The 27338-nt window shown below is 38.1% G+C and overlaps 1 protein-coding gene across 1 annotated transcript in view; it reads left to right on the top strand.

Moving 5' to 3' along the window:
* Positions 1–27338, top strand: part of ITPR2 (inositol 1,4,5-trisphosphate receptor type 2) — a 482328-nt gene that overhangs the window by 157773 nt on the left and 297217 nt on the right. Inside the window, exons 22-23 of the mRNA XM_044915443.1 lie at positions 21541–21734; positions 25753–25882. Of these exons, the coding sequence (XP_044771378.1) occupies positions 21541–21734; positions 25753–25882 (324 nt within the window). The remainder of the gene's footprint in view (positions 1–21540; positions 21735–25752; positions 25883–27338) is intronic.

Raw genomic sequence — 27338 nt, forward strand, 5'->3', positions numbered from 1 at the left:
TGAAGGTGAGATAAAAACAAATCTACAGAGAAATTGTTGTTAACATGTACCTGCTAATGTATGTGTACAAATGAAAAGTGATTCTATAATAGGACTAAGTGATAATAGGCTGGGTTTATAAACTTTCTTCTCTGTTTTTAAATTAAAAATTTGAAGGAAAAATTCATAGATCAATGAGTTCCAACTTTGGCAACTAATGTTACAGCTAATCCATTAGTGAAAGTATTATGTGTTAAAAAATAAAAACATCTTAATATTTGTGATCATCCTGGTATGTGTGATATGCTGGCTATGCTTCATAGCAGGGCACAGAAAAGTGCAAAGAATTGGAACAGTAGTGGTCATACCAGAGAAGCAGTGAATGCAAAACCAGTGTGAGAGGCAGTATAGTGAAGTGGATAAGAGAATGGGCTTTTGAGTCAGAGTGCTGTAATCAAATCCTGCCTTTACCATTTATTAACTTAGGCAAGGTACTTAACTTTTCTAAGAGTTTATTTTCTCATCTGAGATATGAAGATAATAATAATAGTATCTTCCTCACAGCTTCCTTGTGAGAATCAAATGAATGTATACAATATATTCAAGGTACTTACAACAGTGCCAATCTCATAACTCAAAAATTTTTTTGATGGTGATTGTCTTAGGTTGGATGCCTTGTAAATAGTGAGAGGTAGAGAATTGTTTGCAGAGGGTATATTGAAGAATGTTTTCAGGATATACACCTCTAAGGAAGTGAAGAAGGTAGGATTGGGCAGATAGAGAAGCTGATCCACACTGCAATTATAACTGAGCCATCAACTGATCCTACAGGTTAGCTCTACAGCAGGGTGGCCCTTGGCAGTTGTCATAAATTAAGGCAAAGGTACTGAGTTTTGTATTCTTGTATCAGCCAACCATTGATTGATGGCTTTATCGTGGAGTGGGGAGTGTAACCTTGGGTAAGGCAGTTTCCTTTGGCCAAGGGTAATTCTTAGTGAGAGGCATCATGGGAGGTTGGCCACTATGATGCTCCACAACTAGGAGAAAATGTGCCTGAACTCTGAAGAGGGGACCTGTGTAGAGCACAAGGTGTCCACTGCAATGTCTACTGCAGGGTTAAAAAAGTAAAACCAGAAATGTAATCTCAGACTTAAGGAAGAAATATCTGGTTAAGAATTATAAATGAGGAACTTCCAGGTAGCTGAAGTAATTAATTGCTGCTGCCTAAATCTCAATAATTTCTACATCTTCCAGAAATCTGTAGAGATCAATCAGACTACATTTAACCATATAAATCCCTCACCTTTAGCAGAACTAGAAGACAGAGGACAATACAAACTTCAGGTGTAAGTAGAAAGGTAGCATCAGTTTTCAGTAGAGCTGTCTCACGAGTTCTCACTGCAAGCCTTTGCAGACAGTTAGAAGGTTCTGGGAAAACTATGCAGAAGAGACAAGAAGGGATTGTATGCAAATCTCCCTCAGAAAGAAAGTCTACGCTAAGTGTGAAAATATTGACAGAGAATCCAGGTAGATAAGAGCACTGAATAAAGAGAAAGGGGCTTAACAGTACACAGGTAGCAGCTGTGGAAAAGCAATGCTTCTATAGATGAAGTGGGTTAATGTTCATCCCTAGGGATGAGGGAGAGTCACCCTTTGGAATCTTGTTGGTGAAGGGAAAAAGAAGCAAGATGATGAAATCCTAAGTACCACAAGATAAAAGAAACAAAAAAATCGAAGGAAATGTATGTAATTCCTTTCCATTGCCATCCACCAAGAGCTAGACTTTAAAGAAATTGCACTTTGCCACTCTGACAAGGGAGTGTTCTTGAACTGAAAATTATGTGAACCAGCTCATATTGTCAACCTTGTCCAAGAAATGCAGATATGAAATCAGTCCTCCTATATATGAAGCTACTCTAAGATCAGAATAGAATGGAGAATCAAAACATTTCATTTGATGGAAATTCTCCTCTGAAAACTAACCATGAAAGAAAAGAAAATTGTAACATGAGACTCTAAAGTTAATTAAATATCTTCAAACAAAAATTGGGATATGAAAACCACCTTGAATCATAGATTAAAAAACTAAGGTTAGAAGTGGACAAAAAGCCAGGAGGAGATGAAATGAAAGTTTATTGGACTCAGGAAAGAAATAGAATAAAATGGTAGACTTTATTCTTTTTAGATATACAGACTAAATTACATTATCAAAAGAATAGATTTGAAGGAAAGTATAATACGCACCATTGAAGAAAGGCAGGAAAACAATGATGAGAATGTCAGTGATATGAAGAAACAAGTAAAAAGAGTCAGAGAAAAAGTGGTTGAAATGGAAGAAAGGCAAAGAAGAGCCATCATATGAATAATTGGAGTTCCTCTGAAGAAGAAAAATAAAACCGTGGAGCAGAACTTATATTTAAAATTACAATCCAAGAAAACATTCTGTAAATAAAAGATAGCCTAAGTTCTCCATGGCGAAATTGTCTGGAATGGTGATCTCTAAGACATAGCATGATAAAACTGTAATATGTAGTGTATATTCAGAGAGAGTTGTGGCGTGTAGGGGGAGGTGCTATGAAAGCAAGTGGAGAAAAAAATGAAAAGATATATAAGCGTTTTGTACTCTTCTTGCATCTTTTATATAAATTTAAAATTTTATAAAAATAAAAGTCTATGAACAATATCTGAATGAAAGCAAAGGAAAAGCCAAGAACAACAATGGTAAATGGCAGGGGACATGCCAGTGGTCTAACCTATTTTTGTTTTCTGAATCTCACCAGTGAGAGGCTCTTCTTAACAGTCCCAGAGGGTACACAAGAGTTGAGATGTCAGTATTAAGGGTGCTTCTTGGTGTGATGCTTTTATAATCTCCAGTTTACTCTGAACCAAATCATTTTTTAAAAGTTAGAAATTGGTCTTCACTATTGGTCTATTGGTCTCAGTGCTCACAGTCTGCTTTCAGAATTTTACCCTAAGGGAAAGTCTTACTTTTCCTCTAAAAATTTGCAAATATCTTGTTTGCATTCTCTCTGTCATGTCCGTGTCTACCCTATAAGACACATTTTTTACTCTTTTAAGTTATTTATAATTCTCATATTTTCTCATGGACTCCGTTCATCTCTGGATTTCTTAATCATTCTGTCAACAATTTGAGAACCATTTTTAATTTTTTCAACAAGAATTTATTGAGTTACTATTGCATGCCAGACACTGTTCTACTCACTGGGAATAGAGAAGTTAAAATCCTTAGCCACAAGGAGGACGGACAGTTAATAAATACAGAGGCAGAGTCCCTCCCTTCTCCCTACTGAGGGAGACAGATAATAAACATATGAATATACACTAAATTCAGATAATGCTATGAAGAAAAATAAAGTGGGACAATATGGAGAGTGGTAGAGTAAGTGGGGAGGAGGACAGAATAGATTGAACAACCTCTGACATTTGAGCAGAGACCTACATGTGTCAAGGAAGCCCTGAGGCAGAATAAACTTGACATGTAGGAGGAGTAGCCCGAAGGCCATTTTGGCTGAGGTAAAGTGAGAGGGGGGAGAATAATAGGAGAGAAGGTTGGAGAACCCTGGATTGTAAAGCCTTGCAGACCTGTGAATTTGAATTTTGTTCTGAGTTTGATGCTCAACTTTTGGAAGGATGTGAGAAGGGATTGACACGATATGATAATTTTGGCTGCTGAGTAGAGAATGGAGAATACTGATGTGGGCATAGTGGTAGGAAGACCATAGTTAGGAGGCTTTTGGGGAATCAGGTGATGGTGATGAACTAGGAGAATAGTGGTAAAGTAGGGGCGAAAGTGGATGAATTGGGAATTTTACAGTCTTAACTGATAGGACGTGAATGTGGAATGAGAATGAGGAGAGTAAGAGATTATTCCCAGGTTTGAATTAACATTTGGGTAAATGTGGTACTATCATCAAGGTAGGAAGGACTGGTGGATGAGGGGGTTGGAGGGAAAATCAGGATTTCTGTTTGGGCACATTAGGTTTAAATACCTATTGGGCATCCAAGTGGAGATGTTATGTCGACAGCTGGATATATGAATGAAACTTCAGGGTAATGTCAGGGTAGAAATTATAAATGTGAGATTTAGTGTATAGAAGACATTCAAAATATCAAACTGAATAAGATCACTTAGGGAGTACTTGTTGACTGGGGAGAAATGAGGTCTAAAGATTGAATCCTGGGACCCTCCAACATTGAGCCATGAGATGAGAGGAAGTGTCAACACGAGAGACTGGGACAGAGCAGCTAGTGAGTAAAGAAGAACCCCAGGACAATGGGATATCTTGGAAGCCAAGCAAAAAGTAACGCTGGTAATTTTAATTATTTGTTGGCATATATAAATATACTTTCTACGTAGCTAATATTCATTGAGTACTTTATGTGCTAAGTGGTTTTACATGGATTACCTCCCATGTAGTGTGATTTGTGCTTAACAATGACACACTGTATTTTACTCCATTATTAAGATATGAAACACCACACTTTTACTCCAGTATTAAAATAGATTCATAATAGTTTTTATGAGCCAATTATAATTCTCTAAGAAACTTTATGACGTATTGATGGAAAATATCTATATATGTACTGCATGAACCGAGACTCAGAGGTTTCTTCCTTTTGAGACTGGTTTGTCGAATAGAACAGTGTCTCTTGATTTGGGGAAATAGATTTTCCTAATTGGTGGAAAGGAGTTTACGGATTTTGGCTAGATTTTTGGAATCTGAAAGAATGTGCCTATCCCCTTACGAATAAATACCCACGAATTCTGTTATCCTAGTTTTTGGTGTATTGAAATTAATTTGAATTTAAGGACATAATTTCAAGATCCCTTCCTTGATATCTGCAAATCAGGGAGTAAATTATATTTTAATACATTCCTATGATTGGGTACATAATATAAACTGTGAGAAAACATAGTTTGTTGTTAAGCATGATTTGATAACAATTGTAATTGAATTACAGATACCTCTGAGAAATGTTGTTATGCTGGGCTTTCTTCCTTCCGCTCACCTCTAGAAATCCTTCCCGAGGAATCATTTTTGCTTATACTAATGTTCAACATTTATTTAATGTTAACTTGTGTTAATTATTAACTTTTTAGAAAGTTTTATTTTAATGTGCAAATATAGAAAAGCATATTCAGGGAGATTAATTAACTTGCCCAAGATGCACTAGTTAGTTAGCAGCATTGCTAAGAGCTAAAGCATAAGAAATTAGTCTTCCTATCATTTGTACCACTTGATTATTTATTAGTCCAATAAGCTAATATATATTTTTTCTCTATCTAGCCTTCAAATTTATTGAGGAATGATGATGACATAAAGCTGGATTTATCATATCTGTATTTGTCACAAAATCTAGAGATAAAATCACAGTTTTATAGGATACGAAGCTTGGGTGTATCATGTTGCTAACAATATTGAACAATATAACGTAAACTTAATGCTCTTCATCCAATGACTGCTGTCGTTTGCCATCCCTGTTTGGGGCCTGTTGAGGTGCCTTAGTTATCCACAGCTTCTGGAAAGCCACAATGATTTTGAGGTCTATGGCAAGTGCTACTCAAATGGTGTATCAGTCAAAGACCAAGCAGGAAACAACACACTCTACTTTAGCTTCATATACAAAGGTGTGGGAAAACCACAGAGACAGTGCAGTACATACCATGAGGTAGTCCAATGAGCTAATATTTTAGAAAAATTGTAACTGAGTTTCGAATTTTGGTCATAAATTTTTTTAAAAAGTGTACGGGTTCAGTCTCTTAAATATGGATATTTTTTAAGCTAAGTAAACAAAATAGAGAGCTTAAAATAAAAGGAAATGGGGGCAAAGCAATGTCGTGTGCCTGTAGATGTGATGCACTGAAAAGGACATAACATCATCTAGGAAGTATCCCTGACAAAAATTCAGAATTTCCCGCTAATTGTGAAGAATCTTGAGACAAGTACAAATTGTGGGAAATTTTATGGAATAACTGGCTTGAACTTTTCCAAATGTCCATGTCATGAAAGATAAAGGCTAAAAAACTGTTCCACATTAAAGGAGATTAAAGAGACATGACAACTGGATACGATATGTGATTTTGGATCAGGGAGAGTATCATCTACAGAAGATATTATTGGCCCAATTGGTGAAATTTGAATATGGATTGTATATTCGATTGTGCTAGTAGATCAGATTTCTTGAATTTTATAATTGTACTGTGGTTATGTAAGAGGATGTCCTTGTTTTTACCGAATACAAGGTGAAGAATTGAGAGTTAAAAGGTCAGGATGTGTGAAGCTAACTCTTAAATAGTACAGGAAAGATATATATTTATGTATGTAGAGAGAGAGAGAGAGAGAGAGAGAGGATGCAAATACGGCCGAATTTGTGAATCTCATAAAACTGGGCAGAAGGTATTATAGTGGTTCTTTGTATTATTCTTGCAACTCTTCCCATAAATTTGAAAGTGTTTCAAAACAAAAAGTTAACGACTTAATAATTAGACAAGTGGGAAAATGATTTATTATATATAAGATGACACTTCAAACTGAAAGCATTATCTTCTGTCCTAGGAGGTGTGTTATTATAGCTGAGTTCTATTAGACTATAAATTCCTAACAAAGGTTCTATTAGACTCTCTAAATTCTTAACAAAAGAAGCAAGAGAGAACACATTTCTGGAATCTCCAAAGGTGGAGACAGGCTTTTCAGGCCTGGGAAAAATTCCTGTGGTACAGGATGAGACAGAGGTTGATGCCAGAGAGGAAATCCCAGATTACAGAAAATACCTGGGGGGAAAAAGAACTGTTATTTGAAAGGACAACTCATGGGAGCTGTAGCAATGTGGCCACATTGCAATACCCAGTGTATCATCATCTTGGCTCTTTTATATTTAAGTGATCTGGATTATATTTTCCTATTTTAATGAAACCTTATTCAATTGGAAGTCATTTGCAAAGCACGATTTTTTAAAAATAGGAAGTAAATTTGTAAGCATTGTTGCTAGATGAACCAATTCCTTTAAGTAAGTGATAATAATCTTCCTTTCTCATACTGTGTCTGGAAAATTTTGTGCAATCGAACCAGGTCTTTTTTTATCCTTGTGATCTACTTACCACTTACTAATTCTGCTCCAGCACAGTTGGGGTTGGACATTCAGAGAAATGTGTTTGGTAGCTGTTTGGCAGGTCAGGCCCATGGGAGCAGAAGAAGAGGAATGTCCAGAAGGAAAGGGCTTTTAGAGTTCCTGGAGTTCCATTTTGTGCAGGCCTCGGTGGCGCCTGCCTTAAGGAGGGTGTGCACCTGCAACATTCATTTGTGTTTCTGGGAAATCCTGTAGGTTTAGATGTCAGTGATTAGTGTTTGAGGTTCTGGGGATGGCTGGCTTGGAAAGTGGCGATTCCAGATGTTTTCCTCTTCTGGGTCCTTGGGAACAGTGCAGCCCACTCTGTGTCCCGGTGAGCTGTCCTCATTCTAGAGTTGGCTGGGGGTCTGAATCTAGCCGCCAGGCTGTGACTGCTCAGCATCACTGTGGCTTTAGGTGGCATGCTTGGCAGAAATTGCTAGGCTGAGAAGCAGCTTTTCATTTTTGTGCCTTCGAGGTGGTCCGTTCGGAAAATGATGCAGGCATACTCACATGGAGACACTGGGAGCTGGCACCGCCCTGTCCTGTGCTATCGTGAAATAGAAGGGCCTGACCTTCGGAACCACCCATCCGATACCTTTCATTGGCTATGTACTCACGAAAAGAAATACTGTTTTCGAACAAATGTATTCACTCCCAGCAGGCTATGCTGTTGAGTCAATTTGCTTTGCCTAATACCTATCATTTGCTCTCAGTGATTTAGAATGCACAGGCCCCATTCAGTGTAATTGATCTTTTGGGTAGAAGGATTATGTCAAGCAGGGCTCTTCTTTGTCACGTATAGAAGTGAAAAGCCAATGCATATGCTGGCTGATAAGTCAGATATTTTCTTTTTTTAAAAAAATTTTTATTTAAATTCAATTTAATTAATGTATGGTGTATTAGTTTCAGAGGTAGAATTTAGAGATTCATCAGTTGCATATAACACCCAGTGCTCATTCCATCAAGTGTCCTCTTAATGCCCATCACCCAGTTACCCCATCCCCCAACCTCCTCCCCTCCAGCAACCCTCAGTTTGTTTCCTAGAGTTGAGTCTCTCATGGTTTGTCTCCCTCTCTGATTTCGTCTTATTTTATTTTTCCCTCCCTTCCCCTATGTTCATCAGTTTTGTTTCTTAAATTCCATGTATGAATGAAATCATATGATATTTATCTTTCTCTGGCTGTAAAGTCAGATATTTTCAATACACTTTTGAAAGTACATTCTATTTTAAAAAATTATACTTTTCTTCCTCTTTATGCCTGCTGAAGGATATACAATCCAAGGATTGATAATAGTACTAATTAAGATCACTTTTTTATAGCAGGGTGGGTACATTCTGCTCTCCTAGAGAGTCATTCAAATATTTGGGAACAAATGTGAATACGACTTGCATTCTTCTAATGAATAACATAACATGTTAACTTTGGGTAGTGAGAGAAAGCCTCGTCTCCATTTGAACAGAATGCAGAACGTGACACAGTCTGGGAATGGTTTGGGTCTAACTTAGTATTTAGTTATCCTGTCAATGTCTTTCCACTTGTCTGTCATTTGAGTGGAACTGGGATTCAAATTTAAGCCTCCAACATGGGGCAATGAAGTCTTAACCCTGGAGTATGATGTAGGCCTAGTTAGGGTATCTAGGCCAAGACTATCATTTCTTTTCACAGTTGTCTCCCCGGCCTTGAGCTCACCACAGTTTGAAAATGCGATATATCAGAAAACTACCAAAACACCGAAAAAGAGCTGAATAGTTTCTTGTAATCTTCTACCATTTTGCCTTTTTTTTTTTTTTTTTTTTTACAACTTGGGAGTTTCCATAGCCAAGCCCTGAAACGTGGGCCCGTTCCTAATCAGTGACCAGATAACCTCTTTGATTGGTATATATGTGTTCTAATGTTGAAAATGGGAAATCACTACAAAAGTCAAATGGAGAATTCCATTTAATTTTAGGATTCCCTTTCTTTGGGGCTTCAGGTTTGGAGCTGAAAATGCCTTTGGTTTTAGAGAATAAGAAACAGATAACCACAATGCCCTGAAAGAACTGGAGCTGTACTGGGTGACTTAGAGTCCTGTGGGTCCATCCAGGGGAGGGAAGAGATAAGACGGGCGGGTGGTAAGAGGCACTTGGATATATGTCTGTCTGGGAGCATCCCTTGCCCCAGGAGATTTGGGGAAGAGAGTGTAAGAGCAAGCTAACTCCCTATCTCGTGGCAAACAACTGGCTATTTCTTCAGTTTAAATTTTTTTTTTTTTTTGTCTTGGCAGGGACTTTACATGATCCACCTTGAAATATGCTTTTTCTGGCAGCATAGTTGCTGTTAAAAAGAAGGGAAATTGAGATGGGAGGTGGAGCAGAAACATTTTTTAATATTGTTATATGGGTGGGAAATGAAGAAAGTATTTGCCGGCAAAATATCTGCCAGAAAATAGTTTCTTCCTTTATAAAATTAGATTAGTCTAACTGATCTTTACGGTCTCTTTCAGTTCAAAACTGTGATTCTTTGAAGATTAGTATGTAATTCTCATTCACTCACTGAATGGTGTTCTTTTTAACGTGTGTTGCAAAACATTCCTTTTAGCCAATATCCATGAAGTATTTGTCTCCTGGTTAATAGCTGTGATCACTCTTTGTAAAGCCACCATCTAGAATGCCTTGACACCAGAAGCCTTTGTTCACTTAAAATATTAAGTGTATCACAAAAAAAGCAAGCAAGCAAGGATTTACCTGGGTGCAGGTGAGGCTGAAGACATATATATGTGGAGGTGGGGATGACAATGAAAAGAAATAAGGTTTAATATGATGACCATAACTGAAGAACAAGTACCTAAGGTACAAGGCAGCTTTCATTTTAAGGACTCTTTCAAGTGTTCCTTCATCTTCTTTTAATTTTTCATCTGACTGAGCTCTTTCCAGGTCTCTATAAAGGATTTAAGTTTGCGGGGGAGTTCACAGTCCTCAGAAGTGTTAGCAAGGTTTACTTGTAGGGAGAAGATACCACTATTACCATTCATGTGAAAATCTCTTGGGGGGATTTCTGGACTTATTTTTTCCTATTCTGCCTCTCAAGGTTCTTCTTTGGATGGCCTTATTCTTTGAATTTATGCTCAACCAACTGAGCCTCCCAGGCACCCATCTTCCACTGATTTTAAAATAAGAACAGCAATGGCAGTAACAATGATGCCAATGTCCCCAAATCTCTGGAGTTATTTATTGCAAGATGTGTTCCTCAGGAAGCAGAACCTGAGTCAGAGATTAGCATGAAGGAGGTTTATTAGGTTACTCTTAGGATCAACACCAGTGGAACGGAAGGGAAAGAAGCAGGATTGGGCAAAGGGAGAAATCAGGTTGTGATGCAGACCTAGTGGAAAACTCTGGGATGAGGGGAGATGTCTGCAATTGGGATGTCCTTTCAGAGTTGTCTCCCATTGGAGTAAGGGTGGGGGCTGAGCCTTTATGCCCCCATGGGCTGCCCTGCAATGGGTGTGTGGCCTTGCTTGAGGCGGCTCTCTTCAGAATAGTCGGTCCCCACCCAGGGCTGACATTTGAGGGCTGTTCTCTGAGTAGCTCCCAGCAGGTGAGGCAGTATATTGTCCCTCATCCCTGAAAGGGAATCTGGGCATTGACTATCACAGCATCCACCGTAGGTATCTTCCAGAAAAATACCATGATGGGAAAAGCTGTGGGTCAAGATTAAGATCTCATAGGAAATTCAGATTAGGAAGAAAAAAAATGATTATGATCTTATAGGAAATAGAGATTAGGGAGAAAAATAAAAACATTAAGACATTTAAATGCACAAGAAAGTTCTAGATATGAAAGTTTTCTAGAAGCTGCCTACTTCCAAATGCCCCAGAATCAGTGGCATCAGAAACCTGTTCTGGGAAGCAAGTCTTTTCCGGAATCCTCTTCTTCAGATATGAAGGAAGAATTTCTGTGACATTCTGATCTTCTGAGTCTGGTTCTCCCACAGCTTTGCGCTACGCTGACTGTTCCTCTGAGTTCTCTCTGGCTTAACGCATCCGTCCCCCCCACCCCCTCCCAGCTTTAAGCTTTTGTAAGTTTTAGAAAAAATGCCTGTGTAACTGTCCAGTTTCTTCTTAGTTATTAATAAAGCCTAAAAGGACTTCATCCCCCTTTGGGCTTAATCCTCTCTTCAAATATCCAGAAAGTTTCAAACACAGGATCTATGTTAGGTCATGTTCCTTTTAAAACTCAAATGCATGTCTAAAAATAGGTACAGAATAACTATGTAATATGTCTACTTTATACTGAGTTTCTACCACGTGCCGGGCCACATATTGGCAAAAGATTACTATAATAGGGTATTTATTATTTATATTCAACACCTAACACACCTAGAGATCTTTTGCATACTTTTACTTTTTTTAAAGAGATCTTTTGCATACTTTTACTTTTTTAAAAGATTTTATTTATTTATTTGCCAGAGAGAGGGAGAGAGAGAGAGAGAGCACAAGCAGTGGGGAGCGGCAGGCAGAGGGAGAAGCAAGCTCCCCACCAAGGAAGGAGCCCGATCCGGGACTCGATCCCAGGACCCTGGGATCATGACCTGAGCTGAAGGCAGACACTTAACTGACTGAGCCACCTAGGTGTCCCGCACACTTTTACTTTTAAACCTTATTGCACTCCAGCAATTAGATATTATGGTCACTGCTTTGTCCAGGAAATTGCCTAAGATCATGCAGTTTGTAGCTTGCCGAGCCAAATTTTGAATTCAGATTTCTTTTCCTTTTTCTCCACTTCCTTAAAAAAACCCCACAGCCCTACAGTTGATGTTCTTTCTGCTATTATTATACTACTTTCTATCTAGATGATTTCTTCATCTGCAGGGGTGCTGTTTTCTACTTTTTCCAAGTTTAGTTTCCAAGGAAGTTTAGTACTAAACAGTAGGTGTTTACTGAAGAGTTTTGATTTTACTTGAAGCGATTACAGGTCAGATCAAAAAAGATTTTTTAAACCAATAATCATCTCTTCTTGAATGGTTGGCTTTTCTCAGAAACAAAGTTTCAATCACAAGTCTTAAAAGTTTTACCCCTTAAATATCTCTTGAAGCTGAATGTTCCTCTTCACTTGCTGCAATAAATTTCTGACTGGTCTCCCTGAGTCCATTTTTGGCTCTTTTCTCCACATTCCAACATAAGGATCCTTCTAAATCACATACTCTAGCTCTTTTACTAGCTCTCATCTTCTCTGGAGAATAACTCAGTTCTTTAAGTTGATGCCCAAGGGTTTTCATAATATGCATCAGATGTCTCTAGCTCTGTCTCTTGCTGTTTCCCCAGTAATTCTAAGCAATTTTATCTTCTTAGACACATTTCTGTATCTCATATATACTTTCATATCTCACTTATCATTAGGATGAACGTATGTAAGTGCCAAGCCTTACATAAATATGCATGTATTTGGAGGACAAAAGTATTTAGAGGTCCTAATATTCCAAATATATATTTGTGTCTTTCTTTTCTTAATTTTGTAATTATGTTTTATAAGTCTGTTTTTTTTTCTAGTAGACTTACAAAAGGCTCCATGACTTTTAGATTTACTATCTGGATAATTCCTTAATAAAGTTTCAGATTTATTGACCGAAAGAAGCAAAGTGGGGAGAAAAACTATGAAAACAGATTTTCTTTCTGATTCTATAAGCTGACTTGTACCATGCATAATATACTATTATTTACATACTAGGCTTTGAAAAATAGAGTGAAATGCATTTAATGAATGTATGTAAATTACATGTTTTATATAAATATGTAAGTATTTGAATATTAAAAATATTTTCTGGACCATGACATTCCAAATATAGGATTGTTTTTCTTTTATTACTTATGAACTTCTAGTTTCACTTTCCAAACTTGCAATGAAGGAGAGAGAACATGACAAATGCCAGTTCATGTTAAAATATTTCCTGGTATTTTGTTCCTGCAATTTTATTTGAGCAGTTTTAGTGATTAATGTTATACCTTTCCAGTGATCTCTAATGCACCACCTTCATAGAGTAATGTGATTGAAATGTTCACTTGCTAACTGTGTAAGTTAATAAATTTCACAAGGACTTAATGGGTATGATGCATGCATAATTTACATAGTACACTAAGTCACGAAGTACCTCTTCCTTTTGGTTCTCTCAGTCAGATGTTACTCACATAAAGTTATAATACATAAAATTATTTTTGTTAGACTTCATAATTGATTGACTAGTAGAGGCAGGAGACTGATTCTGTGTTTGTCCGTGTTTCTGTGGGATTTGCCAGAAACAAAGGCATCATGTGTAGTTTTTTGCCTTTTGGTTTCCCAAAGGTATCAGTCACACAGTGGGGGGAGCACCTTCCACAGTTTAGTGTGGGATTTATTCTTATTCTTTAAGCTCTAGAGTGACTCTAGGAGTGATATGAATGGTCCCTGGCACCCAGGAAGAGGTACTACCATTACCATATTGAGTTAATAGGACAGAATCAATACCCAGGGATGACCTCACAAATAATGAGAATGACTGAGGAGGGCCATGTTGTCCTCACCTCCTCTCTACTCCAACTCTTTTCTCTATTTATAAATACTGTTTGAACCTCAGAATCTGATGCTTCAAGGTGTTAAAACACTGGGGATTAGGTTCCCCAGTTCTCTCAATTTCTGCTGAAGAGAGTCCACCAGTGACCTCTAATAAGGTACATTTTTGGAACCTAAACATAAATTTATAGAATGTTAGCATATAAAGGGACTGTTGAAATCATCTACACAATATAGAAACTTCAAATCTTCATATAACACCCATTACAAATGGTCATCTGGGATCTCCTTGAACATCAGAGCGACCAGGATTTTGTTGCTGCAAAAGGCAGGTCTTTCTTATTTCCAAGAGCTCCAATTATTAGGTCTCTTTTGTTATATTAGGTCTGTTTTGTTAGATTATCCTAACTTCCCTCTAACTTCCAATTAGCAGTCCTACTTTTGTTCCCTGGAGCCACATTGAAATCGAACATCACCTCCACATGTTGGTTCCCTCCATGGTTGAAAACGGCCAGGGTGTCACCTGCGCGTCTCCTCCTCTCTGGGTAGTTTAACTATTCGTCTTAGGATTCAGATGTCACCGATCACTGGTCTGACCAGCACAGAGGCAAGGACAGTTATTTTTCTCATTCATTCTTAACACTTTACTTTTGTAATGCAGTCTAGGTGAACTGAGTGTTTTTGGTAACAATGACACCATATAGGTCCCCATGGAACCTGAACAGAACTGAAGTTGAATTTGTGCTCCGTTATATCACATTTTTGCATCATATACTTCAGTTGGTTTTATTGGGCCCTATGTACAGGGCATTTTATGTTTTGATTTTACCCTGTCTTCAACCTGTTGATGTAGTTTGGGGAGTTGATGGAATCAGTCATTATATTAGTTATCCTTTCTTGTTTCATGCTACCTTTACATTTAAGAAACATGCTATTTCTGACTTTACCAGTCATCAACAAAAATACTTACCTGGTTGAGGCAATGGGAGAGCAGACAGGAACTAGAGGCCCTTCTGCACTTTAAACAGTGATTGATGTACTGGTACTCTTTGGTTATGATCATTTAACTAAAGTCATACCTGTGAAACTGTACATAATTCAATGCACGTGTCTATAGTGTGATGATGAATCAGAACAGTAGTTGCTCTTGGTGGTGGTGGTGAGGGGGAAGGTAGAGGAGAGGACCTGGAGAAAGGCACAAAGGAGCTTCTGGGGTAATGGAAATGGTCGGTATCTGGACGACATGTGGTTTATATGGATGTATGTCCTTCTTCAGCAGAACTGCTGAAACCTTTCATATAAGATCTGTGCATTTCATTGTATCTAAATTGTATCTCAATCGTAAAACAGTATGTAAATTCATTTATTGCTTAGATTACCAACTGTTAAGAATTAAAGTCAGCTTTGCAAATTAAAATCTTGAGGTTTGGAATATTGAAATGCCTTTGTCAGTATTTGACAGTGATGAAATCCAAAGTAGGATGTAGAACTCAACCACTGTTTTGTATGAATTGCTTTTTAAATTCATCCTTTGAATAACACTTCTTTAGGGTGTGGGTGGGATGGGAAATAATTTTCTTTTAAGCAGTCTACTTGATATTCAAAAAAAGATGGATGATAACATTACTATATTTTGGTAACATATGTTCGATAAGTTTTGCTTTGTTCTAATTCTAAGGTTTTGGAAAGTTGGAATGTGTAAATGGGTTATCAACATACTGTATTCAAAGACTATTTATTTAGAATGAAGAAAATTAGGTGTCATATGGTCTGTTTTGTCCACTGAGTATTCTTTATAAACCACTTCTCTGAAAGACTTCTCCTTTTTGAAGTGATATTGTGTGTCAATCAAGCCAGCGTGTAAGAGATAATGAGCTATGATGGAACCACACATTCCTTAGTAGGATGGTGGCCACTCTAATAGAACATGATGAAATGGAGAATAGTTGTTTTTCAGAGATGTAGTAAAAGCACACACATGTCCTCCACTTTTCATTTTGAGGTAAATACATTACAATTATATGATACTTTTCTTTTATTCTTCATGACTTTTTTGCACATATTATATAATCTTATTCTCACAGGAATTGGAACATATTTTGTTAGATTAAGAGTGTGTACACAGGATGGTGAAATAATTTGAGAAAGATCATGCTAATCTGAATCTTCAACTCCATTCAAAGCCTAGTTCAAAACTGTGTCTCTTCAGTGAAGCTGCCCTTCTCTCTCCTCACCCTAAAATGATTTACAAAATTAAATTAAAAACATTTTTAGGGGCACCTGGGTGGCTCAGTTGGCTAAGCATCCGACTCTTGATTTCAGCTCAGGTCATGATCTCAGGGTCGTGTGATTGAGCCCCACGTTGGGCTCAGGTGCTTAGTGTGGAGTCTGCTTGAGATTCTCTCTCTTCCTCTCCCTCTGTCCCTCCCCCTGCTTGTGTGCACTCTTTCTCTCTCTAAATTAAAAAAAAATTTCCAAAGCAACCTTCACACTGCCCATTCTATACTATAACTATCTCAACTGCCTTGTATTTCTTCTTAAATTTTTTATGGATATGTTTTATGTTTTCTTAGCCATGCTTTCCTATGTCCTCCCACCCCCATTGTCCCTAGTACAGAGCCAGATGAACATTGGTTATTTAATAATACTTTCTGAGCAAGAGCTGCCCTTAAAATTAAATTGTGCAATGCAAATAAAATGCTCCGAATAGTGTGTGGCCCATCATAAATAATAAAAACTGGTTGGATAAGTTCGCTTGGGGATAATATGACCAAATTTATTATATGATTAATAGTAATTTCACATTTTTATGCACAGTTTTAATTAGAATCTTTGCTTTCTGGGGGTCGCCTGGCTGGCTCAGTCAGTAGATCATGCGGCTCTTAATCACAGGGCTGTGAGTTCAAGCCCCATGTTGGGCATGGAGCCTATTTAAAAAAAAAAACCAAAAAAAACTATTATACGCAAACAATGAATCATGGAACACTACATCAAAAACTAATGATGTAATGTATGGTGATTAACATAACATAATGAAAAAAAACAAAAAAAAACTATTAAAAAAGGAGCATCTTTGCTTTCTGCATTGGGTAGGTTTTCTGAGTTCTAGTATAAAATCTTTGGAAATTTGTAAGATGATGATCTATTAGCAAAGCAGCATGGTGTGGGGAAAAAAGCTGCATGTTGATATTTGTTGACCTCTATCTGAAGCTCTGCCATTTTCTGGCTGAGTAAAGCAGGATGGGCCCCATAAGCCCCCACCCTGCAGTGAGGGTCTGTGTGGCCTAGCAAAGTACATGGGATGTGATTTGCCCTTGATAAGGGCAGATCATGATTCCCCTCATCTCACTAGTATCTATTTTATTGCTTTTTCTTTTCTTTTTAATGAATAAGTTTTCAAGTAACATGGAAATTATATATGCTTTTTGAAAAAATTTAGAAAATTTGGGAAAATATAAAGGAGAGCAAGCAAAAACTCACCTTGATGAAAGACGGAATATTTTTAGTGTAATAAGATCCAATTTTTTAAATAAAAATGTCAATCTCATTTTTAATAATTCATTTATCAAATCTTTTTTCTTTTATTAGTGCATTAATCTAGCAAATATTTATTGAATGACTACTGTGTGTCAGGCACGATTCCAGGTGTTGGAGACAAGGCAGTAAACTAGGCAGGATCTTCGTTTTCATGGAGCTCATGTGTTTTTTTTCTTTTTTTGAGGGGAATATACAATAAACACATAAACAAATATAAAATATGACGTGAGATGGTGAATAATGGCATGACTGAAATGTAAAGCAGGTGCATGGGTCCAGAGTGATGGCAGTCCTCCTTTAGAGAGGGTGGCCAGAAGAGGTCATCTGAGGAGGTGACATTGTACCAGAAATCATAAAGGCATGAGAAATCAAGTTAAGTGACCATCTAGTTAAGAGAACTCCAAGCAGAAGAATGGCAGTTTCCAGCACAAGGTTTAAAAACCTGATGGAGATTGGATTATCTAGCTCTCTAAAATCCCATGATCTAACTTTGAACTGGGAATGCTGGTTATCTATGTCCTCTTAGGGTGTTACGTCTTGATCTTCCATTTAATCCAGGCTGATATCATGGTACCCATTGCTCTGCTTGTATCTCTAGCTTCATTAAGGCTTTGATCTTGTGTTAATGTTTTGTTTTGCATATAGAAAAGTCTTTTTATAAACAGACCCTCAACCACTGGGAGGAAGCACTGCTCCAGAGAATGTTCAAAATAGAAAGCCACTCCAGTTCTAAAATGTAGGCGTCTTCCAGCTAGTGGAGGTTTATAAGGAGCTGCTAAGCAGGGATGGGAAGTAGGAAGATTTCCTGAGTCATGTCTTCATGGTTTAACATCATACTGTTATCATATGAATTATTATAACAGCAGATGCATTTTTTCCAAATCCAACTATGAAAATACATTTCAGGGAAGGAAGAATGGTTTTTGGGTTATCCATTCTTCGGCTTCTATTATAAAACATTGAGCTGACTTTAGTAGTCACAGAACAATTAAATTGCTGTGAACAACTATTCACAAAACTTTTCTAATTGAATATTTCTATGATCTCTTATAAATGCTGAGAAGGTTCCAGAAATGTCTACTTGAAATCTAAACAACTGGAAAATTGAAATTATCGTTTCTAGTGTTATGTATTTCTAATAGAAAAAGATCACAAATAAAGATGACTTTAAATTAAATAAAATACCAATACTCATAAGGTAAATTTCAATCGAGTAAGATTCTATTATATCTCTTATGCTTTCTAGAAATCCACATAACTGTTAATGATTGTTGAGTGCAATAATGCTCACAAGCAGTAATACGACTTCTGAATAGGTACAGTTAAATCATGGTCAGCTCAGCTTCCGTGTTATGTGGATCTCATTGCTTTTTGCTTCTCTGGAATTGGTAATGGGAACTTAACTCATCGGAACCGTCAAAGAAACAAAGAAACAAACTATGTATTCTCAGCCACTCCCGGCCATCATTCCTGTTATGCGTTCAGTATACCTGTTTACTTTCGGGTTTTTCTCTTGAGGAAATTAGGATTAGTAAAACTATCCATACAATCATGTAATAAAAGAACCCGAAAAGTCCATCTGTTTTTATTTCTAAGCAATTCCTTCTTTCTTACTTTTGCTTAACAAAAGATGACTCCCATTTTTTCAAACTATCTCAACACCCTTTACACATAAATCCAAATTCTGGCTGCTGGGTTAATAAAAAAGACATAGAAAAGCTGATTTTTTAGGGGTTAGTCTGTCCAGAAGATTTATATGGTGATACAGTAGGCTTTTTAGTAGTGTTAACTAATTATGATTGAGAGGAGAAATGGTAAGATTTCTTCTCTGGCAGTATGAAAAACCGATGGCCTCTGACTTATCTCAACAGTCTAGAATCAGAAATTTTTCTCTGGAGAAATGGATACTTGGGAGCCTTGCCTGTCTGTGATTTATGTGGCATTTGACTTATGTTTTCCAAGCTGTGGGAGTTCACAATTTAAGCACTTCTCATCACCACCAAGCAACTCCAGAAAATATAGCATCTTTCAATTTGGGACCTCTCAAATTAAAAAATTGGCCATACAAGGAGATGTCAGGAGAGTTTTGTGGCGACCACATGCCATAGGCATCTAAGGATGTGGTAGAACAGGGACGAACCCCCCCAGGTCATTGACAACATGTGTTACATATTATTATGGTTCTGGCCTTTAGATTTTAATTTCTTGGTGACAGGATCTATATTTGGGGAAAAGAATTGTCTGGGCTAAATTTCTGTGTAATAATCATTTGGATTAAATGATTATTTTCCATGCAAATCTAAATAAGATGCAGACACTGTGGGTGCCAAGGATTTCTGTGTGAATCAGGGGTAGGAATGACAAAGGAGCCGGTTCAGTGTTAGTGGTGAGAAAGCATCTCTTGGAGGCTAACACATATACATACTCGAATCAAGATTCGGATAAATGTACTGGTTTAACATCGGGGACCTAAAACCATTGCCAACCACCAGATGTGCATCCCTGCAATCCACGTAGCAAACAATGGAGGGATTTGGAAGTAGTCAACTGCTGTGATTGCTTGAGAACTGCGGAAAAGGAAGCATTCTGCCTCAAGGTTGTTCTAGAAAATAGGGCTCTCTCAAATCCTTTATCTCAATCTTGTCTAAACTTGGAAATTACCTTTCATATACATTTTTTCTTTTCCCCCTTTTTTGGTCTATGCCAACAGCAGTCAAAGTTCATAGACTCTCAGAAGGAAAACCAGTTAATTTCTGCCTTGAAGATGCCACTTTAGGAAAAAAATGTTACTTCTCTGCCTACTCCAAAATGTACTATTTGAGCACCACCCTCTTTTATGTATACGAATTTCATATATGATAAGAATAAGTTTTAAAAGGCATTTCACTTTTCACCGTGATTACTGGTGGCTTGATGATAATTGTGAGTTGGTCTATGCAAGACCATCAAGATTTTTTTGAGTCATCCTTTCAATATTTTCCTTTTCTTTATTTGTTTGCCTTTTGATTCTGTAGGTATCCCTACAGTTTATACTCTTCACTTAGAGCCGAGAGTTTTATCTCATCCCATCTTATTTCCATTTCCCTTTCTCTTGGTTTACACCCTGAGACATTCAGGGGAAGGAAAATTATTTGCCAGATTCTTAGGCCTTTGCTTGAGGCAAAGCTCCATGAACATACACAAGCAAAGACCACTGTTCCGAAAGAAAAGTAGACAATTGTTCTTTTGAATCCTTGCTGCTTGTTGAGGGAATTTAGAAGTGAGAAACAACAGTCAGGCCGGAGAACATAAATTGGAGCAGTGTCAGGAGGATCCTTTGGTACAGCTGCTCGTGGTCAGTGGAAGGAATGAGCGTATGTGCAGTTTTATTGAAGAACAAGTGAATGAGAAGTCAAGTCAGAGAGGGAGACAAACCATGAAAGACTCTGGACTCCAGGAAACAAACTGACGGTTACAGAGGGGGCGGGGGGGGTAACCAGGTGATGGGTACTAAGGGGGACGCGTGTGTTGTTGAGCAGTGGGTGTTACACACAACTAATGAATTGTTGAACACTACATCAAAAACTAATGATGTACTCTATGCTGGCTAATTAAACATAATAAAAAAAAAGATTAGGGAATTTAAAAAAAACAACAAAAAACTCAAGAAGACATAGAAGGGGAGTGCTCCCTTTTTGAAAATGATCATGTTTGTCACTAATGTGTTTTCATAATTACCTCAAACATCATTGGTTTTGTGGATTTTGAATAACGATTTTTTATTCCAACTGGATGAAGGAATGGGAAGTGTATTGGCAAACACATGCTTCTTCCCCAGATAAAACTTTCTTTTTCTTAAAATGAAGTTATAGCAAGCTCCCCACAAGCTCTTTTCACAAGCATCATGAAAGCAAAGCCGTGAAGTCCTTGGTTTGAGGGTAGGATTAGGATGCTAGTCACCACTTCCATGTTTTCATGTAATGCCTGTATCCTCACTTGCAGCTCATTTGTCGTAGAGCTCATTTGCATTTTTGTAAAAGTTAGGGCCTATTGGTGTGAGAGTTGGTAGGGCTTCCTGTGTTCCAGAAGGACCTGACTTGGATGTTACCAGAGCTATCACAACTCACTGTGGTGCATCATTGGAAAACATTTTCTGAGAAAAGTTTTTTAAACTTTTTTTTAATTTAAAGATTTTAAAATCTGTCATTTTGAAATGTGTCTGCAGTATCTGTGCTTTGTAAGGAAAGAGCCAGAGCAGTGCTGGTGCTATTCTTTCCTATCTTAGTACCTTTGCTGTCTGTCATGCTTGCAGTCTGGTTCTGACCAACTGGATATTACACCTGATTCTGCCGGTGTCGTGTGTGTTGACTTAAAGGCTTTTCTTGTGCCAGGAAACAATGTCATGAGAACCATCCATGGGGTGGGAGAGATGATGACCCAAATGGTACTCAGTAGAGGCTCTATCTTCCCCATGAGTGTGCCTGACGTTCAGCCCAGCATCCACCCCAGCAAGCAGGGGAGCCCCGTAGAGCATGAAGATGTGACCGTGATGGACACCAAACTGAAGATTATTGAGATTTTGCAGGTATGTTGCATAATGGAAGTGAAGTGACAAATACCTAATTGTGCATCTGTGTTTAACTTCTTATGCTCTTTGTTCCAAATCACTGTGGAAATATTCTGAAATGCTATTGATCTAATTTATTTCCTTTGAGTTAATGATACTATTTAACATATTAGTTACATGTGTTCATTTCCATTAAATGTATTTCTGGTGATATCTAACAATTGTGGAGTGCTTTGAGGTTGACAAAACCTCTTTCATACGCATTTTCTCATTTAGTATTGACCCTGATTTCATTTTACCTTTACTTCAGGATTTCAGAGCAGGCAAACTGAGATTGAATTCTAACTCTATTTCTCTTTTTAATTGAATTGGACATGTAATTCTAGGTATCCAGATTTATCACTGTAGCAAGAAACTCAAATAAAATTTTATTTATTATTAACAAAAATGTTAATAACTGGTTTCAGTATTTTATATAAGTGACTATCTCTCTTTGTGTTTTTGTTTCTAAGAGGCTAGGAATAATATATGTTTTTAAAATTGATATAGTCTAAAACCTAGCTCCATGAATTTAAAGGAGATAAATTATTATTTCATGCCCACTGGTTTAGTGAATAAATTCCCCATTACTGTAGCTGTGAATTCTTAGCATTTTTTTTTTTAAGTTTGGAAAGTAGTTTTATGATACTTTAATTATAGCATTTATTCCAGATTTGGAGAATGAAGCCTGGAGTTTTCAAGGATCTATTAAGATTCTGGATACAGTTTACTAAGTCTTTCATCATAATTTAATGTAGACTGAGCTACCAGAAGTGGGTTAGTAGTCCTGGAAGGATCTGTACATTTTTATTTAAAGTAATTAGATTTATAATCATAAAAGGTTTCACAGTTCCTCCAGAAATTCCAAAGGCTGAATCCTGAGAAATTTTGGCAGGCCTCCCAACCCTGTGTTCATGACCCTGTAAAATCACTTGGTTCTCCTATTCTTAAACTGAGAACGGTAGTGATCAACTGACGTGCGGACCGAAAGAGCCCGTAACTTACATCATCCTACTCACGGGACAACATCTAAGATATGTGACCTCAGTTTGGTCCACAGTTACAGAAGATCAGCATTTGAAAAACAATCTAACTGCTAAAAAAACCAGGAGATGGAGATATTGCTGTAGGGCAGATGAGGGCTGACCTCTCCTTGCTGCCTCTTTTTTTTTTTTTTAAGATTTTTTATTTATCCATTTGAGAGAGAGAGAATGAGAGAAAGAAAGCATGAGAGGGGGAAGGGTCAGAGGGAGAAACAGACTCCCCGCTGAGCAAGGAGCCCAATGCGGGACTTGATCCTGGAACTCCAGGATCGTGACCTGAGCCGAAGGCAGACGCCCAACCAACTGAGCCACCCAGGCACCCCATCTTTTGGGTTTTTAATGTATTTCTTGTTGAGCCTCTTTTCTCACTCCGATTTTTGTGTTGCGTTGAATCAGGGTCTGATTCACCATGTGTTCCTATGTGCTGCTCTTGAATACATTGCTTTCTTGGAACACCTCTTCAAGAGTTTCTTTGGGGGTGCCTGGGTGGCTCAGTCGGTTATGCATCTGCCTTCAGCTCAGGTCATGATCCCAGGATCCTGGGATCGAGTCCTGCATCAGGTTCCCTGCTCAGCAGGGAGTCTGCTTTTCCCTCTCTCTCTGCCTCTCCCCCTACTTGTGCTCTCTCTCTCTCACTTTGTCAAATAAATAAATAAAATCTTTAAAAAAAAAAAAAGAATTTATTTGGAGCCACGTTCCTCATACAAGTCTCCTGCTTTCTGCCGGCTCTTCCTCTTTACAGGGTCTTCCTTCCTTTTTCCCATCATTTTATGTATCTCTCTTCTTATTTATCTCTCTCGTTCTCTCCCTCTGTCTGTTTTTTTTTTTTTAAGATTTATTTATTTGAGAGAGAGGGAGAGAGAATGAGCGAGCAAGTGGGTGAAGAGGAGCAAAGGGAGAGGGTGAGAGAGAGAGAATCTCAAGCAGACTCCTCACTGAGCTCAGAGCCTAACCTGGGGCTCGATCTCACAACCCCGAGGTCATGACCGAAGCCGACACCAAGAGTCAGATGCTTAACCTACTGAGCCACCCAGGTGTCCCCTGCTCCCTCTGTCTGTCTTTGGTCCTCTCTCAACTGTCTTTCTCTGTCTTTGTTTTTATTCTTCCCTCTGCCCCTTTCCTACCTTCCATTTATATTTTACAATTAAATATATTATATGTTGAAAGTTTTAATTTTGGTTATATGTATAAAATACAGTTCTATGAGCACTAATCTTCAACTGAAAGTTAGTAAGTGTTTCACTAATTAGTGTCTTATTAATTTGTTCTTTACATAGGTTTTTTTTTTTTTAAACCTTTCCTTTCAAGTCCCTGCCATCTAGTTTCTGTTCCCACCCAAGGCTATCATGTCCAATGGCCCCTTCTCAGCTCTGTTTTCCCACAATCTGTCCCCTGCTTTGAAAATCCTCTTAACTACAATCCACTCAACCAAGGTGTGTTGCAGCACTTACCACATGGTAATAAGAGACTCTTTGGTGTTCGTTTTTCCTTCCACATTATATGTTCTTCATAGGCAGGTCTTATCCTCGACACCCCTTTTGTACTCTCAGCACCTTTCTTAGTTCCTGGCTTAGCAAATGTTTGTTGAACTTAGGTGACCATAGCTGACATGGAGCATGTTTGCTGCCCGTAAGAAGCATAGGGCTAGCAGAGGCAAGGAAGAGAGGAAGAGACAGAGAGACAGAGAGTAAATAAAAGAAGTATTAGGTCGACAGTAGACAGATAGGTGTAAATAATGCGTTGAGTGAGCAAAAAGGAGAAAAAGGGATTTAGACAGGGATCCAGGAAAAGCTTCATTTTAAACTGAATCTTAGAGGATATCTCAAACACTGGTTACGCTGGGTTGGAGGAGAATATTCAAAGTAAAGAGGACACTGAACACATGTGAGAAGGCAGGAGAGAAACATCCAGTGCTTCTGGAACAGAGCAGTGTGAGAAGGAATGAGAGGAGGAAGGAGCGGGGGAGGGAGGGGGCTGCTTCAGGAGCCACAGAAATACTGGGAGATCAGGTCAGACAGTACCATGTGTGACCATTACTGCTCACTGTCCAAACAAGGCTCTTTTGAGAGTGTAGGGGACACGGATAGTAATTATGCTAGGACAAAAGGTTAAACCAGGCTTATCTCGGGCAAACTGGGATGGAAGGGAACCCTGTATATAAAACCACTTCTCTGTTGTTTACCTTCTCCACTCAGAAATCTATAGCACATACTTTTTCTTTCTCTGATCTCCACTGAATTTTCTATACTACATGATTTAGCCTTCGATGCTTTTCTAATGATGTTAACAATGCTATATTTTGTTTTCCCAACTCAGACTTTGGCTTCTTGAGGCCAGAGGGCTTCAAGTGTTTGCACTCTTCCTAGTGCCTAGCATAGACGGGAACCTTACTGGCACTTAGTTTCCGCCAATGTGTTAGTTAAGGAAGACAAGGACAACTACACAACCTAAGGAAACAAGCGCCAATGAGGCGAATCCATGGTATATTTGGATGCTGTTGTTACTTCAGCTGTCCTTTTGTAGTCCAGATCCAAGACTGATTGTGGTGTAGCCAGAATCCACACTATTGTACCTGAAATTTTGGCCTTTCTATGCATGAGTGAAGGTCACAGCTCCAGCACTGTCCTCCCAGAACCAATGGTAACTCTGCAAAGTGCAAAAAATCATTACCTCTTCATCCAGACTCATTGGATACCTCTTTCTGGATTATTCAAAGAGTAATCATGGGAAGTCAAGTTTTCTTCCTCCTAAAAACCTGCTTTGGGATCTTCCGGACATTGGCTAATGGAAATGTATCACTTTTCTTAGCTTTATGACTGATAAGCATGTATGCCACTGAGATTTCTAATTAGTTCATGTGATACGTTGATAGTTATGTTGTTCTTGGTGTAATGAATTGTAGTTTTAACCATTATGCTAAAAAAATAAAAGTATGTTTTTAATGCTTTTTGTAGTTTATCCTGAGTGTCCGACTAGATTATAGGATCTCGTATCTGCTGTCAATATATAAGAAGGAATTTGGAGAGAACAATGAAAACATGGAAACATCCACCAGCGGCTCTCCAGATACCTTACTACCGTCAGGTATCTCCTTTGTGCCCGTATTTGCCCGGTAGCTTTCGTATTTTCAGACCCAGTAGTGTTTCCATGAGACAAAAATGTGGAAATAATACCCGCCAATGACATGAAGAAACTCAGACAGGGCATTAGATGACTTGCCTACGATGGCTGGGAGGATATTTGCCGTTACTTGGTGCTCAGTCCTCAGAATGCAGTTTATTTTGCAATCTTCACAGCTCGATGAGGTAGAGGTGCTGTTTATTGTGCCATTTTACAGATAAGAAAACCAAGGTCAGATGGGTTAAGTTACTTGCTAAACATCATGAAAGTAGTAGAGCAGGGATTTCCTCGGAGGTCTCTCCAACTTCAGAGCCTGAATATTGTAAGCATCATGCTGTTTTGGTGAAAGTCCAAGGGAACTTACTTGCTTGATCAAAGAGCAGCGTGAAATGTAGCTGTGGGGCAAAAAGTTGTTTTGTAGGAAGCTGTTGCCCAACTCAAGAATAAAGACATGGTATTTCCCAAAGGTCTAAATGGGGGTATTAGTGTGTGTGTGTGTGTGTGTTTACTTTGCATGGTTATGAACTGGTACTATATGTCAATTTTTCACATTTAAAAAATGTGAGAATGAAGCCAGTCTATCTCTGTGTAGGAGCATAATGAAGAAAGAGCATAAAAATTATTGTGAAAATTTTGTGGCTACCGAAAGTACCTTATGAAACCTAAGAAATATTAAATTTCAATTTTTCTGGATAGATCCTACCAGTAACAGTGGGTTAGAAACTATGTCATATTAAAGATTTAGCCAGGTCACAGAATTCTTTTCTGAGGATAAGATTTGTACACAGATAGGAAATTTTCTTCTAATCACAACCACCGTGAAAATAACAGGTATCCTCCTCTCTTTCACCCGTCATTCAATATGACAGGAATGATTTAGTGATTGTGTGTAGTTAAAATGGATGGTAGACCAATGTCCTGATCTCCGACTCGTTAGCACCATCCGAAAGGCAGCATGCCTCTGTAGACGGAATTAAGCTTTCCTAAGGGAGAGGTCACTTCTGGTGTATTTGCAACCATGTTGTTTTTATGCTTCCCAGAAGTATAGAATCCCAAAGGGCTATTTCCAGGAATGACATGGCAGAACCAGAAAATCTTGCTGGTGGTTGCATTGACAATATAATAAAAATTATTGGCTCTTAGAAGCCAGACTTCTGGAAATAGAAGCTCTAAGTGTCAGTGAAGTATGGTTACTGAAGTAACCCTCAGAAAACCAGTTCTCTCTGATTTACCTGATCTTTCATTGGTTGAATCTGGAAGAGAGAGCTTTCTGGGGAGGATTCTTTTTCCTTTTTTATAACTTGCTCTGTTTTCTTTTTAAACTTTGGAGATAAGAAATAAATAATGTACTTATTTAAATGTGTTATTTTAACTAAGATATCTTCAAATATTAGTGGTGAGGATGGGTGAGGAATCATGA

Source organism: Neomonachus schauinslandi, chromosome 5 (genome assembly GCF_002201575.2).
Source record: "Neomonachus schauinslandi chromosome 5, ASM220157v2, whole genome shotgun sequence".
In the NCBI taxonomy this organism is placed as follows: domain Eukaryota; kingdom Metazoa; phylum Chordata; class Mammalia; order Carnivora; family Phocidae; genus Neomonachus; species Neomonachus schauinslandi.